Here is a 16,489-nt window from a genome sequence, read left to right on the forward strand (position 1 = left end):
CTAGCATTGTTCTGCCGGGACAAGGTGAGTATATATATATTTTTTTTACACATTTCTGGATGAATTGCAGGAAAGGGCTTATATATAGTTAAGCCATTCCCGACAATTCATCCCGCGATTGCCGGCAGCCCATTGCTTTCAATGGAGCCGGCTGTATTGCCAGCTCCATTGAATTCAATGGTCAGTGCTCGTTTAATCGAGACGAGTACCGCGTGGTGCTCGTCTCGAGTAACAAGCATCTCGATCACCCTAATACTCGAACGAGCATCAAGCTCGGACGAGTATGCTCGCTCATCTCTAGCAAATACTCATTTTCATGTGCACTATAGAAAAAAAATCCAGTCTATTAAATGGCATCTTTGCAAAAATATGAAATTTTATTTTTTTTCCTCTAAATTGCATAAATTCCTGAAAATAAACTGTGGGGTAAAAATACTCCTGATCCCCCTCAGTGAATACATTAAGAGGTGTCGTTTTTTAAATGGAGTCATTTGTGGGGGTATCTATCATTCTGACACCTACGAGTCTTTGCAATCTTGGCTTGGTGTAAGAAAAGAAAATGTTCCTCAAAATGTTAAAAATCAATGTTAAATTTGTACGTCTCTTAAATGGTTAAAAAAAACTGACGTTTTTCCAATGTGCATCCAGAATAAAGTAAACAGATAGAAAAATATCTTATCAAAAATTTGTACAGTATGTTTGCACATATTTGAGATATTGCAGTTGAAAATGTGAAGAAATGACAATTTTTTTCAAAATGTTTGCAATGTTGGCGCTTTTAATAAATATACACAAATTCTATTGGCCTATTTTTACCACCTAAATGAAGTACAACATGTGACAAAAAAAAAACAATGCTAGAATCACTTGGATATGCAAAATCTTTACGGAATTATGCTATGTCAAAGTGACACACATGTCAGATTTCCAAAATTTGGCCTAGTCATTAAGGCACAAATAGGCTTGGTCACTAAGGGGTTAATATACAAATTATTCTCGTCTGTAAGGGGTTAAATACTTTTGACATTATATGAGCATAGTCTATCCATCAATATCTATATATATATATATATATATATATACACACACACACACATACATATATGCTCTATTTCATGTCTATCTTGCTCTGAACCTTTTTATACCTTTCTCTCGATTTTCACTGGTTGCTAATATTGTTATTTCCTTCATTCCTTCTTAAGTGTCCTTGTAAGATTTGTGCTTTGGGATGTTACATGCAGACAGAGCCGCAGGTAGAAAAGTATTTGAACTAGTTGAACCGCTTTCCTCTCCTCCAGCTCCACCTCTAAGGCAGTCATTTCGGTGGTGAATAGAATCATATCGGCAATGCATAGAATAATTTCGGCGATGCACAGACTCCTGTCGGCGATGGATGCAGTCATGTCGGAGGTGGATGACCTATCAGATGCCGCGGCTCGGGGGGATCTGCAGAGGGCTCGGGGTCTCTTAGAGGACGGAGCCGACCCTAATGCTGCCAATTCCAACGGGAGGACGGCTATTCAGGTACAAGCTGGGGTACAGTAGTAATAGACGGCCATCCAGGTACAAGCTGGGGTACAGTAGTAATAGACGGCCATCCAGGTACAAGCTGGGGTACAGTAGTAATAGACGGCCATCCAGGTACAAGCTGGGGTACAGTAGTAATAGACGGCCATCCAGGTACAAGCTGGGGTACAGTAGTAATAGACGGCCATCCAGGTACAAGCTGGGGTACAGTAGTAATAGACGGCCATCCGGGTACAAGCTGGGGTACAGTAGTAATAGACGGCCATCCAGGTACAAGCTGGGGTACAGTAGTCCCGGACGGACAGTGGTGGGATCACCTGCATGTCCGGAGCTGCTGATCCGGATTACAATGTGACTGGCACAGGACAGTCCGATCATCCGGTATTATAGACAGATTGGTTTATAGGTAGATTATTGTAAAAGATCTAGTAAATGAACATCTGTATGTGGGTTATATAAAACGATGTGTGGGAGAGACCAGATTGCTGGACGGTTCCTGGATTAATTAATTAATTAGTTAATACATAATTTTCCCCCTGTGTTGATTTAGTCATTTTGTCATTTAGAAGGGAGTGTACTACTACTGGCAGCCGTCCCGGAACTGAGAGGACATAGTCACAAGTCAAACTACTCTATTCTATTGTAATCTCCTGTATTTTCTTTTTCCAGTCTGGTTGCACACTGGTAACTAGGACGATTCCTGATTTCTCAGTCCTTAGCACTGATTGCTATGCTGTATACTCCTTTAACATGCTTTTTTTCACAATTTATATGCACTTTTCAAATTTTTTCAAATGACTTTTATCTGATTCTCCAATTTTTACTCAGTATAAAACTATGATGGGTTCGCACAATTCCTGATTCTGCACACTTTTGTAAGTTTACTATTGTTATATGAGATAAAAAAACAGATCGGAATCACACCAACAAGTGTAGTAGCATTGATCGTCGGCACCAGTCAGCCATAAGCATTTGCCCCTCTACTTCAGGCCCTGTTCACACGGGCATGCTTTTTGCGCAAATAAGCATGCCTAACCACCCAAAAAAGCGCTTGAATGGGCAATTGTTCATGCGCAGAAGCGCTGAGCTTCATGTGCGGGAAAAGTGCAGGTTCACCAGAGCAGCGTGGTGCTTAAAAAAAACACAGCTGCTCCAGGAGGAAAGAAAGATGAAGCCTATTAGGCTTTGGAAGTTCCCCATAGCAGGGAGAGTGGGTTAATTCCCCCTAGCCCCACTCTCTCTCCCCCAGCTATGGTTTTGCCAGTAGCCCTGCTTTCATAGCGGGGCTGTGGAGTTCCCAGAGGGATATCCTTATAGTGCAGAGAGAGGAGTTGGGGCTAAAGGGAATCCCTGAGGGATATCCCCATAATGGAACCCTCTGAACCTCCCCTCATACCTGCGGAGACCAGCAGTAGTTTACAGCAGGACATTTAAAATGTGCCTCTGGGTGTAGTGACGCCACTGCTGTTTGGAATTCCCTCAGTCGGCAGAAATCCTGATGACTTATAATTTTCTTTTCCGAGCGTCGGACACAGCTAAACTCCAGCTCTCATAGGAGTCTATGGGGACTCCTGTGCATCACGCGCCAAAGATAGGTCAGGTACTATCTTTTCACGCAGCACGGATCTTAGGTGCGTACATTGCAGCCCCGCAAGTACTATCTTTGTAAGGTGCGAATGTTTTGCACATCTAAAATTCCTTCTTCTGAACGTTTCCATAGGAAACCGTTGGTTCTAGTAGAAGCGCTTTTTTTCCACGCCTATAATGCGCTAAAAGCACGCCTGTGTGAACAAGGCCTCACTCTGAAGCTGTGAAGCCATTCACATGGATCAGTCTGAAGAGCTGTTTGATCATTCAGTATCATGGATGCCATCGGCAGTCCAAACAACCAGCGGGAGAAGACCAAGACAGTGAATGCACCGATGCCCAACCATTCTTTTCCTCTGAAGAGGAAGATAAGGGTGGGTCATTCATCCTTGTCTGTCCCCTTTTTCTCCTTTTCGTCCTCCACCTCCCCCCTCATACCACCTTTAAACATCCTTCATATTGGCAGAGATATCTGTATGTGACAAAATCTGACCTACATAGATGCTGTCAAAAATGCTGTCCTAAAACTCATATGTCTAGGCGAACACAGCCACACGGCTGAAGAGCTGTTGACGGCTCTACATGCCCAGACTGACACGTGGCTGATCCCATGCAACCTGAAGCCAAGCAAGGTCTTGTGTGGCAATGGGGCCAACCTGCTGGCAGCCCTTTGCTTCGGCAATCTGGCCCATGTACCTTGCCTGGCCCATGTGATGAAGCTGGCAGTCCAGCGCTTCCTAAACAATCACTAAGATTTATATCCACTGCTGGAAACGGCCAGGAAGCTGCTCGCACTTTCAACGTTCACTCCTAGCCGCCTCTCACCTGGCAGAGGTGCAGCGACAGTTCTGGCAACCAACCAACCATCCCATCTGTGACATTTTTCGTGTGACCGAAATGCGCAGGAAAATACAGGTATGTGAACAAACCACTGAAATCAATGGGTCGTATTCTATGCGTATTGCATGCGTAAATAGTGTTCGCGCAAATACGTCCATGTGAATCTGGCCTAAAGGTGGCCATAGATATTAGGGGGGAAGTACCACGGAATTTCAGCTGCAGAATGCGCAGTGTACAGCACAATGTCAGCAAATGGTTTTTTCTTGTTGAAGTCGCTTCTTTTTAGCTCACCTAAAGACCAGGCAATTATCGGCCCCTTTAAACAGGCAGTCGTTAATTACAAACAACAAAGTTAACTTCTTTCTAAGCCCCCCGAGTCTAAAGTCACACGTAAAAGGGTTGTCTAGTTGTAAACTATTGATGGCTTAGGGCGTGCACAGAGAATAGAACTAGAGATGAGCGAGCATACTCGCTAAGGACAATTACTCGAGCGAGCACTGTCCTTAGCGAGTACCTGCCGGCGGGGGGCAGGGAGCAGCGGGGTAGAGCTGGGGGGAACGGAGGGGAGATGTCTCTCTTCCCCCCCACCATCCCGCTCCCCCTGTTCACTCCCGCCCCGCAACTCACCGCTCACCCACGCCGGCATCCGAATCTTTTATTCCGAGCGGGCAGGTACTCGCTAAGGACAATGCTCGCTCGAGTAATTGTCCTTAGCGAGTATGCTCGCTCATCTCTAAATAGAACCCATTGTTTTCATTTGCGCACCAAAAACCCCATGCAAGTCTATGGGGTTGCGCAAATGTGCACATTTGTGAAATACGTTGTGCAATTTTGAGGGGCAAACAACACACCGGGGACTAATAAAGCTAAATAGCCTTTTAACTTGGTCATGGTTGTGTCCCACGGCCATGTAAACGGTCCCGGTCTACTCAATAAAGTAGAGTAAAATTCTAAGACCCGTGCATGATTGCGTGACCTTCACAGCGCAAAAACATAGCACTACTGCGTGCGTTTTTGCACATACTTAAGGCAGCGTCAGACGGTCATATGCACAACTATGCTCACCGGTACGTTTTTTTTTTTCTTCCTTGCCGGCCATTTGAACTCTGCGCCATCAATGGTTTTGGTTTGTCCCGTTATGCGGCCATGATTATCACAGTCGCATATAAGGGAGAAAAACACGTTCCTGTGTCGAAGCCCTGAAGGTGCGTTTACACGAAACTATTGGCGTTTGCATTTGAAAGGTAATCGTTCAGTGTAAACACAGCCAACGACTGAACGATAGTCATAATGCAGATAGTCGTCCCGTTAAAAGTCTCCCTCGTTCACTTATCATTCATTGTTTATATTATACAACCATGAAAATCATTGTTGGCTCGTTCACTAATCATTCAGTCTAAATACTGATTGGTACAGTGAATGACTAACCTATTTAGTGAGCAAACAATTTATCTGCCATATATAAACAGGCTTCATGAGCAAACGGGCGAACTCTGACATTGTTTTCTCGTGCGAATGATGATTTCTGCGTGTAAAAGCATCCATACTTTCAGGTCAGGTCCTGAATAGTAGATCAGTGGGTGTTCGTCACCCAGTACCCCTGCTGATCATCTGTTAACTGAGATCTTGTGCTCATGCACTAAGCTGATTTCTGCAGGAAGCAGACAGCTCCGTTTCTACTGCAGTGGCCGAGCGTGATATTGCAGGCCAAGTTCCTATTCATTTCAGTGGGAACTTGGAATGCAAAATGAAGCTGGCCCATGAAGCTACTGTAAGCTACTGTAAAGCCAGATGACATCCCCCCCATTGACACAAACAAGAAACAGAATGAAAAAGCTACATTCAGAAAATAAAAATAGATTAGTAAAATGCAAAAATGTTTCACTATCTGGTTTATTATATAAAAGTAGGTGATGCATACCTTTAAATAGGTCAGTCACTAGAAAGACAAGTTTGATTTAGAGTATGCAGAAGACTCATGAGAGCAAACATTTCAGAGTGCGCGATATTGAACACTACAGTAACCCACAGATGAGGTCTTGTACTTACAAGACACCCCAGGATTATCAGCCCTATTGTACACTTTTGTGTCATCAGCACACAGACCTTACATGTTACACCTTCTCCTATGTCACTTATGGACATATTAAAAAGAATACGCCCAGAACAAACCCTTGTGGTCACCACTTGTAACTTGTCCCTCTTTAGAATTCATTCAGTTAATAACACTTTGATACCTGTGAACCAATTATGAATCCACTGGACTATCAAAGGATTAAAGGGGTTGTCCCGCGGCAGCAAGTGGGTCTATACACTTCTGTATGGCCATATTAATGCACTTTGTAATATACATTGTGCATTAATTATGAGCCATACAGAAGTTTTCAAAAGTTATTCACTTACCTGCTCCGTTGCTGGCGTCCTCGTCTCCATGGAGCCGACTAATTTTCGCCGTCTAATGGCCAAATTAGACGCGCTTGCGCTGTCCGGGTCTTCTGCTTTTCTCAATGGGGCTCCGTGTAGCTCCGCCCCGTCACGTGCCGATTCCAGCCAATCAGGAGGCTGGAATCGGCAATGGACCGCACAGAAGCCCTGCGGTCCACCGAGGATGAAGATCCCCGCGGCCATCTTCATCAGGTAAGTAAGAAGTCACCGGAGCGCGGGGATTCAGGTAAGCGCTCTCCGGTGTTCTTTTTTAACCCCTGCATCGGGGTTGTCTCGCGCCGAACGGGGGGGGGGGGTTGAAAAAAAAAACCCTGTTTCGGCGCGGGACAACCCCTTTAAGTCCAGTTTTCAATAATTTATCTATAAGCTCTTTATGTGGACCAATTAGTATAACTACTACAGATGTCAGACTAACTGGCCTGTAGTTCACAGCTTCTACTCTACTTCCTTTCTTTTGGCTGAGTACAACATTGACCATTCTCCAGTCATCAAGAACATCACCTGTTAAAAGGGACTGTCTAAACACATCAGTTAGCGGTGCTGCAATCACAGATTGAAGTTTAGTAGAGGCAATAAAAAACCTTGCCAAGAAATGCTATATCTCTCTTTTTTTGGCTTGAGAAAGGCACTCTGGGAGTGTCAAAATGCGTTGCAGTCATTTTTACCTAATAATAAAAAAGAGAGATGTTGTAGCATTTCTTGGCAAGGTTTTTTATTGCCTCTACTAAACTTCTCCAAATGAGAAGTTCTCTGGACAATACTATCTGGGCGGTCCTGCAGGAATGCTGGCAAACTTATTTAGTGCACCTTGTGCACTATTTTTTGGATTTCTGTGCATTCCCACTACTCTTTTTGAGAGTTTTTTGGAGGTGAGTTTTTTAGGTGCAGCTCTCCGGATCCACGGATTACAGTGGGACTGAGATTCAAGGCGAACCTCGGGTGCCAGTTGGTGGGCTCAATTGGTTATTTTTGGGACCTACCTCCTGCTGCCAGGTGAATCAAACATACACTTGTGTTTTTTTATACAGAGAGATAAATTTAGGATAGAAGTATCAAGGTGCTTCCCTGTTTGTTTGTTTTTTTCTGCAATCACAGATTGGAGTTCCTTAACCCTTTCCAATCCAATTTTGGGTTCAGGGTTTCCTAAAAGGCTTTCTCTTTTTGCTCTTGTACAACGGTGCCATCTGCTGGCTAAAGCCAGTGTGTGTGCGCCAGAGAGACTCCGACAGTGGAGTGGCTGGCAACAGATGGTAAGAATACCCTGTCGGCCGTCTTCTGACATTGGAGCTGTACAAGCTTCTATCAGAATGTAGGAAGACGTCAGACAGTGGATTGGAAAGGGTTATGGCTGGGTTCACACAGGACGGATTTGCTGCAGAATTTCCAAGCAGATCATCCACACAGAAATTCCGCACACGGCTCCTAATCCCGGGGTGAGCAAGCAAGTTGCGGAAACAGCCATGCGGCGCAGAAATTAAAATTGAAGCATGCCATTTTTTGGGTTTTTTTCCACAGCGGCCTCTTTCCTCGCCGGGGGGGGGGGGGAGACGGCCGCAGCGGAAATGATTCAAAAATGCCCAAAAATCTGCAGCTGCTTCTTTCCTGCGGAAATCTCTCGGATTTTCGGTGCGTCAAATCTGCAAGAAATCCGCTGAAAATCCGTCCTGTGTGAGCCCAGCCTAAGAACTCTGGGGTGGACGCCGTCTGGACCCATCGCCATATTCAACATTAAGCATGCAAGTTCACCTACAACATCCGCCCCCAAAAACACTGGATCTGAGCCCCTACAACTAGAAGTACAAACAGGCCCAAAAATATCATCAATCTGAAAATGAGTTTCTGAAAATCCTAAACAAAAGTCCAGCAGCCGTTCAGATGGCCAGCGGTGGCCTTATCCCATTAGTAGAGTTATTAGCCCTGCTGTTAATTGTTGTAATTCATCAGTTTTTCTTCACTAATATACCTGAAATATGTTTTATCCCCTCCTTAATGGATTTGGCCATTTCTTCATCCTCTTGTGCTTGAGCAGCATTAATAATATGTTTAACCTCCAACATTTCCAGCCACTGAGGTGCTTTTCTCACCAGTGTTTTCATTTCCGTGTTGCTGTTGCATTGTGGGAACAGCAAAACAGAAAGAAAACATCTCAGTTTTAAAGCCCATTGAAATGTATTGAAGTGGAAGGTCCTCACTTTCATTCCTGTTCTGCATTTTCCGTCTCCAGAATAAACACAATGAGAACAAACAACCTCAAGGAAGATGTTGCCCATATTCATAGGTGAACCTAGAACCCCAGTCTTACAAGGCGTGGTGGCTCAGTTGTTAGCACTGCTACCTTGCAGGGCTGGTTTAGTGGCCCCAAATCAGTGCGATTTCCTGAGAGTTGACCTGGGACAACTAACCCCAGGAATTCTTCCCACTAAGCAAAGGAGGGGAGATCACCACACAAAGCTGAGAGCAGCTGAAGGTGTGAATGTTGACAGTCTGAGAATCCGGCGGAGTGAGGAGTGTATTTTCCAGGAGTGGAGCTACACAGATAACTGGGACTGTGGGCCCGATATTCATCCTGAGTTTTGCCTCCCTGTCTCACCACCAACTTTGCCTGTACAGGTGTCTTACTCTGGCCTATGTACTTACGGTGAAGGAGATGGTAGAGCCACTGTGACAAGTGACATCTCTATCGCCGCCATCTCCACGGCCGTGGGCCCGCTCCTCGCCCCCTGCACTGGAGTTGTAGATTTTAATCTGACCAAGGGTGATGTTTGCATTGGATTTTAATGTTCTCTTTTGTGTTTATTCTTCTTGCTCTTCTATTTTTCAAGCAATAAAAGAACAAGTGTGGTGGCTCAGATGTTAGCATTGCTGCCTTGCAGTGCTGTAGCTCCAAATCTGACCAAGAATGATTGCTGTTTGGAGCTTTTCAAAGTTGATGTTGCCCTTTATGAGATTTGAACCTAAGACCCCAGCATTACAAGGCAACAGTGTTAACCACTGAGCCACATTGATTGAAGAGGCACAACGACTACTCAGATGCTAAAAACTGATGTAAGCGGAAAGCTTTCCATTTCATATCCATTTTTAATAAAACTGTATCAGTTGAAAAAACGCTAAGCGTACAAAAATGTCACAAATTCTCTCCCTAGTTCTTAGTTGTTTCTCTATTGCCTAAACATAAAGTGAATAATAGAACAGCTGTTTATTATAATGTTCCCACAATGCAGGTGATGATGATGGACGATGCAAAGATGGCGCAACTTCTGCTGGATTATTCTGCAAACCCCAATGTCCCAGATCCAGACTCCGGAAGGTTCCCTGCTCATGATGCGGCGCAGCAAGGATTTCTGCATACTCTTATAGTGCTGCTGAATGGGAAGGCTCATATTCACATTCCGGACAGAAGCGGCCGTCTGCCGCTGAACCTGGCGCCGGACCACATTGTGGCTGCCCTACAGTCACGGGGAATTGTATCGGAATCAGAGAAGCGCATAATGCAGGAGACTATGGAGCCAATGATTAGACTGCATTAATACAATTTTTATTAACTCCTTAAGGGCATGGCCATTTTGGCCATAAGGTCCAAGCCTTATTTTTTTAATCTGATATCTGTCACAGTTAGAGATGAGTGAACGTACTCGGATAGGCACTACTCGTCCGAGTAATGTGCCTTATCCGAGTACCGCTGTACTCGTGCTCAAAGATTCGGGGCGCTCCACTGCTGACAGGTGAGTCGGAGCGGGGAGCGGGGCAGAGCGGCCGGGAGAGAAGGAGAGAAAGATCTCCCCTTCGTTCCTCCCCGCTCTCCCCTGCAGCTCCCCGCTCCACAGCGCGTCCCGAATCTTTGAGCACGAGCACAGCGGGACTCGGATAAGGCACATTACTCGGACGAGTAGTGCCTATCCGAGTACGTTCGCTCATCTCTAGTCACAGTAAATGTATATATAACTCAGATTTGTTCATTTGAATGAATTTTGAGTGACAATAGTCCCGTGTAAATAACGCATTAGACTTTGTAATGATTTGCTAAAGTACTACTGCAATAAGGTGTAACATACTGTGTTGTCTCCTGTGATTGGACAATTATACCTTTCTTTGTTCCACTTTGCACTATAAATAAAGCTAACACTGAGCTGGTCCCTCAGAAGGAAAACAGTAGTGACTTCGCACAGTTGATTTCTCTTCTTTCTCCAATAATCATCGCTAATTCACTTGGACACATGAGAGAACTCAGATCCTGGTAACCTTACTGCTTATTCTAGATGTAAACAACACTAACTGGAGTACCGTGGGCTGCCGATTTTCCCAGGTAGGCTCAACTCAGCCAGGCAGTCCTTATGGAGTGGCAGCGGTCCGTGCAGAGGGTAGAGGTGCTGCCTGCTACAGTGGAAGATTGCGACTACACTGGACCTGTAGGAGGACAACTCGGTACTGTTGTATTATGTCTACACCAGAAGCTAGGGGCTGACGGGCCTTTGGTTGAATGAATGCCCCCTGTCAGGCCCCTAGCTTCCGATTGGCTAGTACTGCAGTAGGGAGGGAGGAAATGGAGAGCCGAGCTGTTGTGGCGACAGCAGGGAAAACTGACAGCGGGGCCAGCTTGTTTCCCCCTTCATGCCGAACTCATACCTCTGGCCGCTGCACTAGCCAGGACCGTTGTCACTCAGCTCCCACTACTCTGTCCGGCGGACTGGCACCTCCACTCCCATCGCCAGCTGCTGATGGGAACTGCTGTAAATGTGCTCCCCACCGCACTGCCATCTGGCCTCCTATTCCCCCTGCGGCCGCTGCAGCTGGGAGCACTGTCACTGGCGGCCCCCACTCCTCTCCCCACCGGACTGTCATCTCTGCTACTGGTCCCCGCTGCAACCGGGACCAGAGCTGTCGCCCGACATGATAGTATGCTGCTGGGCACGGGTCGCCTTGGATGCAGGATTAGGGTTAGTTTAAGTGTTAGGCCTACATTATTTGGTGTAAACAGCTAATAATGTAAGCCTAATGCTGGGTTTACACAAACGATGCTCGACACTCGTCCCTCTGTGTCCTTGCTCCCCTGCTTCTCCACAGGAGCTACTATCGCTGGCTCGCTAACAGAGCGGCCAGCAGGGGGGCAGGGCTGCAGCAGGAGATTTCTCTCCTCTCGCTCCCCACTCCTCTCTATTGACATAACACAGCAGCTGTTCAGTACTGAATGATGCTAGTTACACTGAATGAGGAGCGATCAGCTGATCGTCCGTTGTTTATGCTGCATAAACGATGAACGATCAGCTGATCACTCCTCGTTCAGTTTAAATAGTGGCCGTTCAGTACTTAATGGCCGCTGTGTTATGTCAATGGAGAGGGGCATGGGAGTGAGAGGAGACAAATCTCTTGCTTCCTCCTCGCTGAGTGCTAACGATATTAGCTCCCGTGCAGGTGCACGACAGCTAGTATGTCCGGGGACGAGTGTCGCGCATCGTTTGCCTGACACTCGTCCCATCTACGAGGGCCTTAACACTTTAACTAACCCTAACCCTACATCCAAGGCAAACCTCAGTCCCCACGCTGCTAGGACCTTGCTCCAGGCAGCCAATCACTAGCTTGTGGGTGTACACTGGAAGTATACAACCCCTCACTAGGTCTCCACCCATTACTGGGGTGGAGACAAGGCACAACAGTACCAGACAACTCTGATAGAGCCAAGTGATGTGTAACTAACAAGTCACCGGGAGGAGCTACTTCGCATATATCACTATGGGCACAGCCACACTGATGCAATATGGCAGCATGGCCACAGACAGGGGGGAATCGGTAGAGCCAACTGGGGCATTCAGCAGATCATCCAGAATGATAGGACAATGATTGAAAACTGGGACTATCCAGCAGTTTCGGGTTGGTTAGGGTGTACGCTGTATATAGCTCCCTGCTCTCAACTGAGAGGTGAATACACCTGTATCCAATTTAGGCAAAACTCTGCGAGCTAAATACATGAGCAGAACTGCCAAAAGCTCTGGAGGTTGGATTATTTATCTAAGGGATCATTGTCTAGAAACAATTATATTCCCATCTTTGCTGAGAGCAGGATTGGATAGGTCTGCAGCCTCTGCATGTAAATACTGATAGCAAAGCAATATTTTGGAAATGCTGAGAAATTAATCACAAAGTATATTACAAAGATGGAGAACTTTTCATTGATATAGGGATTGCACATGTTTAATACAAAGCCGGAAAACCTCTTTAAGGGTGGCTTCACAGGAGTGTGTTTTCGCACATACATAGGTGCGTACATAGGTGTGCACCCATGTACGTGCAAAAACATGCGGGAATGCAGGTCCATGCAGTGTTTTCAATGGAGCCACAGCTGCTGCTGGCGGCTCCATTGAAAACAATGGTCCGCCGGCAACCCTGAATTGTTTTTCATGGAAGGGCTTTACATATAAGCCCTTCCCTGAAAAACAATCATTTAAGTGTAAAACAAAACAAAAAAAAAACTTACCTCTCTGCCGCTGCAGTGTCCCCCGCGGGGATGAAGAACACATCTGCCGCATGCGGCTGATGTTTCCTTCATCCCCACTAGTAAAAAGAATTCCCTGCTGCTACATCTGCCACATCTATGACAGATGCAGCGGAAATATTCTTCCATTCCCTACCGCAGCTGTCACACATGACAGCTGCGGTAGAGGATCCTGCTGCCGGCACCTGTCAATGGATTTCAGGGAAGGGCTTTAATATAAGCCCTTCCCTGAAAAACCATGAAAAAAAGTGTAAAAAAAGAAGAAGAAAAAAGCGCTCAGCCAATTATAGCTTCATGAATGAATAACTGTAATTTGCTGAGCGCTCAGCCAATCAGCAGAGCCCTTTCAGGAGGTGGGGATTTTTAAATCCCCGCCTGCTGAAAGTGCTGGACAGCAGTGTCGGAGAGCCAGCCAGAGGATGCGTCTGAGCGGCGGAGAGGTGAGTATTTTTTTTTTTTTAACCAGATAATGATGATTTCCAGGGAAGGGCATATATTTCAAGCCCTTCCCCAAAAATCAAACTGCGGGGGTTGCCACAAACCACTGCTTTCAATGGGACCGGCAGCAGCGCCGATGCCATTGAAAGCAATGGGATAGCATGCTGCACTTCTGCCACAGCTGTCACAGCTGTGACAGCTGTCCCCGCGGGGATGAAGGAAACTCCTGCCACAGCTGTCACAGCTGTGACAGCAGTGGCAGAAGTCCGGGGTATTCTCCCTATCTTTTTATTGGGGCTAGCGCTGCTGCCGCTGGCCCCATTGGAATGACTGGCGATATTCCGGCATCATCCCTGGGTTTTTTTTGCACTGCGAGGCGAGTGTTTTCACTTGCTTTCGCAGCACAAGAAAGAATAAAACGTCAGTGAGTGTCCAACGTCAATTATACAAGACAGCAGGAGGTAACACACACAGCTTGGATTTCATAGAAACACCCTGAAAAACGCTGCAGTTCCCTTAAAAATGCTGTATGACCCCCTTATATGGAGTTTGATTTAAAAGAAGATCATCCCAATAACAACATCAAATCTGCTCTGTGGGTCTAATCTCTATGCTATGGCTAAAACCATGCCCTAACAGGATATATGCACAGTGTTGTCTTCATGAAGCAACTCTGTATCTATAGGGTTACCGCAACTAAATATAAGACACAAGCACCAATGTGCTTTCTTTAAAAGGGTTTTCCATCCCAGTGAGAATATACGTCTCTAGGCTTCAGCCAGAGGTGGCCAGGATTACGGAAACAATCAGACTAGCTGCTCTACATCTCTACGACTAATATAGAAGTGAATGGGGCCACGGGGACAGTGTAGCACTGAGGGATAAGCTGTTGTCACAACTCAGGAGTTATGAGAATAGTCCAGCTCACTGTGCGGCACTGTTACCATAACTTTGTCCACTTCTGTGGGAGTTACAGAGACAGCTGAGAACAAGCTGTGGTGTTTCCATAATCCTGGCCATCTCTGGTCAGGGCATAGAGAGGAGCAGTCATGTGGAATGTCAGCTCAGCAACAATAGATCTACATTTTTCAGTTGGCAAATTATATATAGTTTATTTTCACTCTTTGGGATAATCCCTGACTCTTTCCCACCACATAACTTCTGTCTCTCGGTCTCATTACGTTCAAAAGGGCAGCAGAACATGAACAGTACAACAGTGTGAAGTAGGGGAAGCAACATTGTGGCCGCACGTAGCAGTAACATAGCATTACATGGTGACTATTCCAATGAATAATGCATGGATGCAGCTTTGTGTTGTGGCATAAAGAGGAGGGTCCTGTGTGAGAAAACCCCTTTAAGGGATAGGCTGAGTAGCATATAATCAGGCAAGTAAAACGACACAAACTATTGACTATCTTGATGCGAAGATTAAGTGAACCCTGCATAAGTTTGAAAGCTTTCTGTAACATCAAGTATTTTTGTTGCCCATTAAAAGGTATTATATCTACAAGATTACTTGGTTTCTCTTACAATCACATTTTGCTCTACTGGCTAACACGGTAACAAACGTTTTTCATCCTCCCTCTCTTCAAGCTATAACAACCAGACCCTTTATTGGATGGTCAGATTGAGTTCATATAAAAATGTGGAGAAAAAGTAGGAAATAACACCAAACCTTCAGCGTGTGGACAGTCTTTTTAAGGGAAGCCTACCACAATCCCTAATGTATCTCTTTTCCATTTACCCAACTTCTATATATCCCCCTGTAAACCTGACCCCCTTTATCCCACTGTACACATACAAATCAATTCAATGGGTTCCATTCTCTGTGTATTGCGTTCACAGATTTTGCACACAAATACATGTGAAAACACGCTCATGTGAAACTGACCTAGGCGTCATAACTTATGGTGCTTATAGCTGATGACAGGTTTTTTTAAGGGGTTCTCTGGAACAAAAATATCTAAAGGCCAGGGAAAGGTGTGAAATTAAAAAAATAAGCAATATTCCCCTCTTATATGTCCGCAGGGTTCTGCACAGCCACCCCCTTCCCCCTGCAGCTCCAATTCTGGAAGTTGCTGCAGCAGGCATGTGCTGCTCATTGTAGTCTGTAGTATTTCCTATATATATTATAACATATAAATGAGTCCTCCGAATATGTTTTTTTTTTTTCATTTTTGGGATTCAATTATAGAAAATAGTTATTTTGTATCCAACAGGAAAGATAAGAATACCAAAAAGTAGCCGGTCCTTTAATCATTATCAGAAAGAAACCAAGCTCTCCCGGTAATCATCCGCCTCACTAATCCTCCGTCTCCTCTGACTATCGAAGACAGCGAATCATGTTTAACTTACCTGAGCGATTAAAACAATACCACGTGGTTCCCAATATCATCACCCAATGCTGATATGACAGGGATGTCACTCAGTAGGTAGGAGCCATACAAATAGCACATCAGCTGCTGGTCTCCCGGTACTAGGAAGCCCCGGACAAGCAGCACGGACTGTACTAGCCTGACCACCAACCACTGGACTACACTGCAGAACTAGCGGAGGCTGGGAGCCACCGCACGGGAGACCGGAGAGCTCATACATATAACCAACAGCAGATGGCGCTCAAGGGAAGGGAAAGAGCGATGCTGCAGGAATGTACTAACCCGCGATCGCTATGGCTGAGGAACTGACTATGGCAGCAGCAAAGGGAAATGTACAGAGAGTGAAAGAACTGCTGGAGAGGGGGGCTAATCCAAATGTCACCAACTGTCACGGAAGAACAGCAATCCAGGTAGAAAGATGGAAACATAGACTAGATACACGGATGTTACAGGCCTTTACACTAACAATAAGCATTGTTTATATCTGTGGTGTCTAGCTAATTAAAAGTCTAGGATGGATAGATAGATAGATAGATAGATAGATAGATAGATAGATAGATAGATAGATAGATAGATAGATAGATAGATAGATAGATAGATAGATAGATAGATAGATAGATAGATAGATAGATAGATAGATAGATAGATAGAAGAGAAAGAGATAGATGTACGGATATGAATGTATGAATATTCGTTTGTAGAATCACACGTCTTCTACAGATTGTATATGATACTAGCAATACTAAGTACTATCTATTTTATATACCTGTTACATACTGTCTTTCAGTAG

At 45.3% G+C, this 16,489-nt stretch overlaps 1 protein-coding gene across 1 annotated transcript; it reads left to right on the plus strand.

The window, feature by feature from the left end:
* Positions 1 to 1,389: 1,389 nt before the first annotated feature.
* Positions 1,390 to 9,926, plus strand: LOC136628945 (cyclin-dependent kinase 4 inhibitor B-like). Its single transcript, XM_066605016.1, has 2 exons — positions 1,390 to 1,524; positions 9,621 to 9,926. Exons 1-2 carry the CDS (start codon positions 1,390 to 1,392, stop codon positions 9,924 to 9,926), a joined length of 441 nt encoding a protein of 146 aa, XP_066461113.1.
* The last annotated feature ends 6,563 nt before the right edge of the window (positions 9,927 to 16,489 follow it).

The sequence above is a fragment of the Eleutherodactylus coqui genome, chromosome 5, assembly GCF_035609145.1.
Source record: "Eleutherodactylus coqui strain aEleCoq1 chromosome 5, aEleCoq1.hap1, whole genome shotgun sequence".
Taxonomy (NCBI): Eukaryota; Metazoa; Chordata; class Amphibia; order Anura; family Eleutherodactylidae; genus Eleutherodactylus; species Eleutherodactylus coqui.

What these genes read in the sequence shown, in the direction of transcription:
- LOC136628945 (XM_066605016.1), top strand. Translation starts at nt 1,390, where the DNA reads ATGGATGCAGTCATGTCGGAGGTGGATGACCTATCAGATGCCGCGGCT. An exon ending in ACGGGAGGACGGCTATTCAG is followed by an intron (nt 1,525 to 9,620) that starts GTACAAGCTGGG and finishes CCCACAATGCAG; the next exon opens with GTGATGATGATGGACGATGC.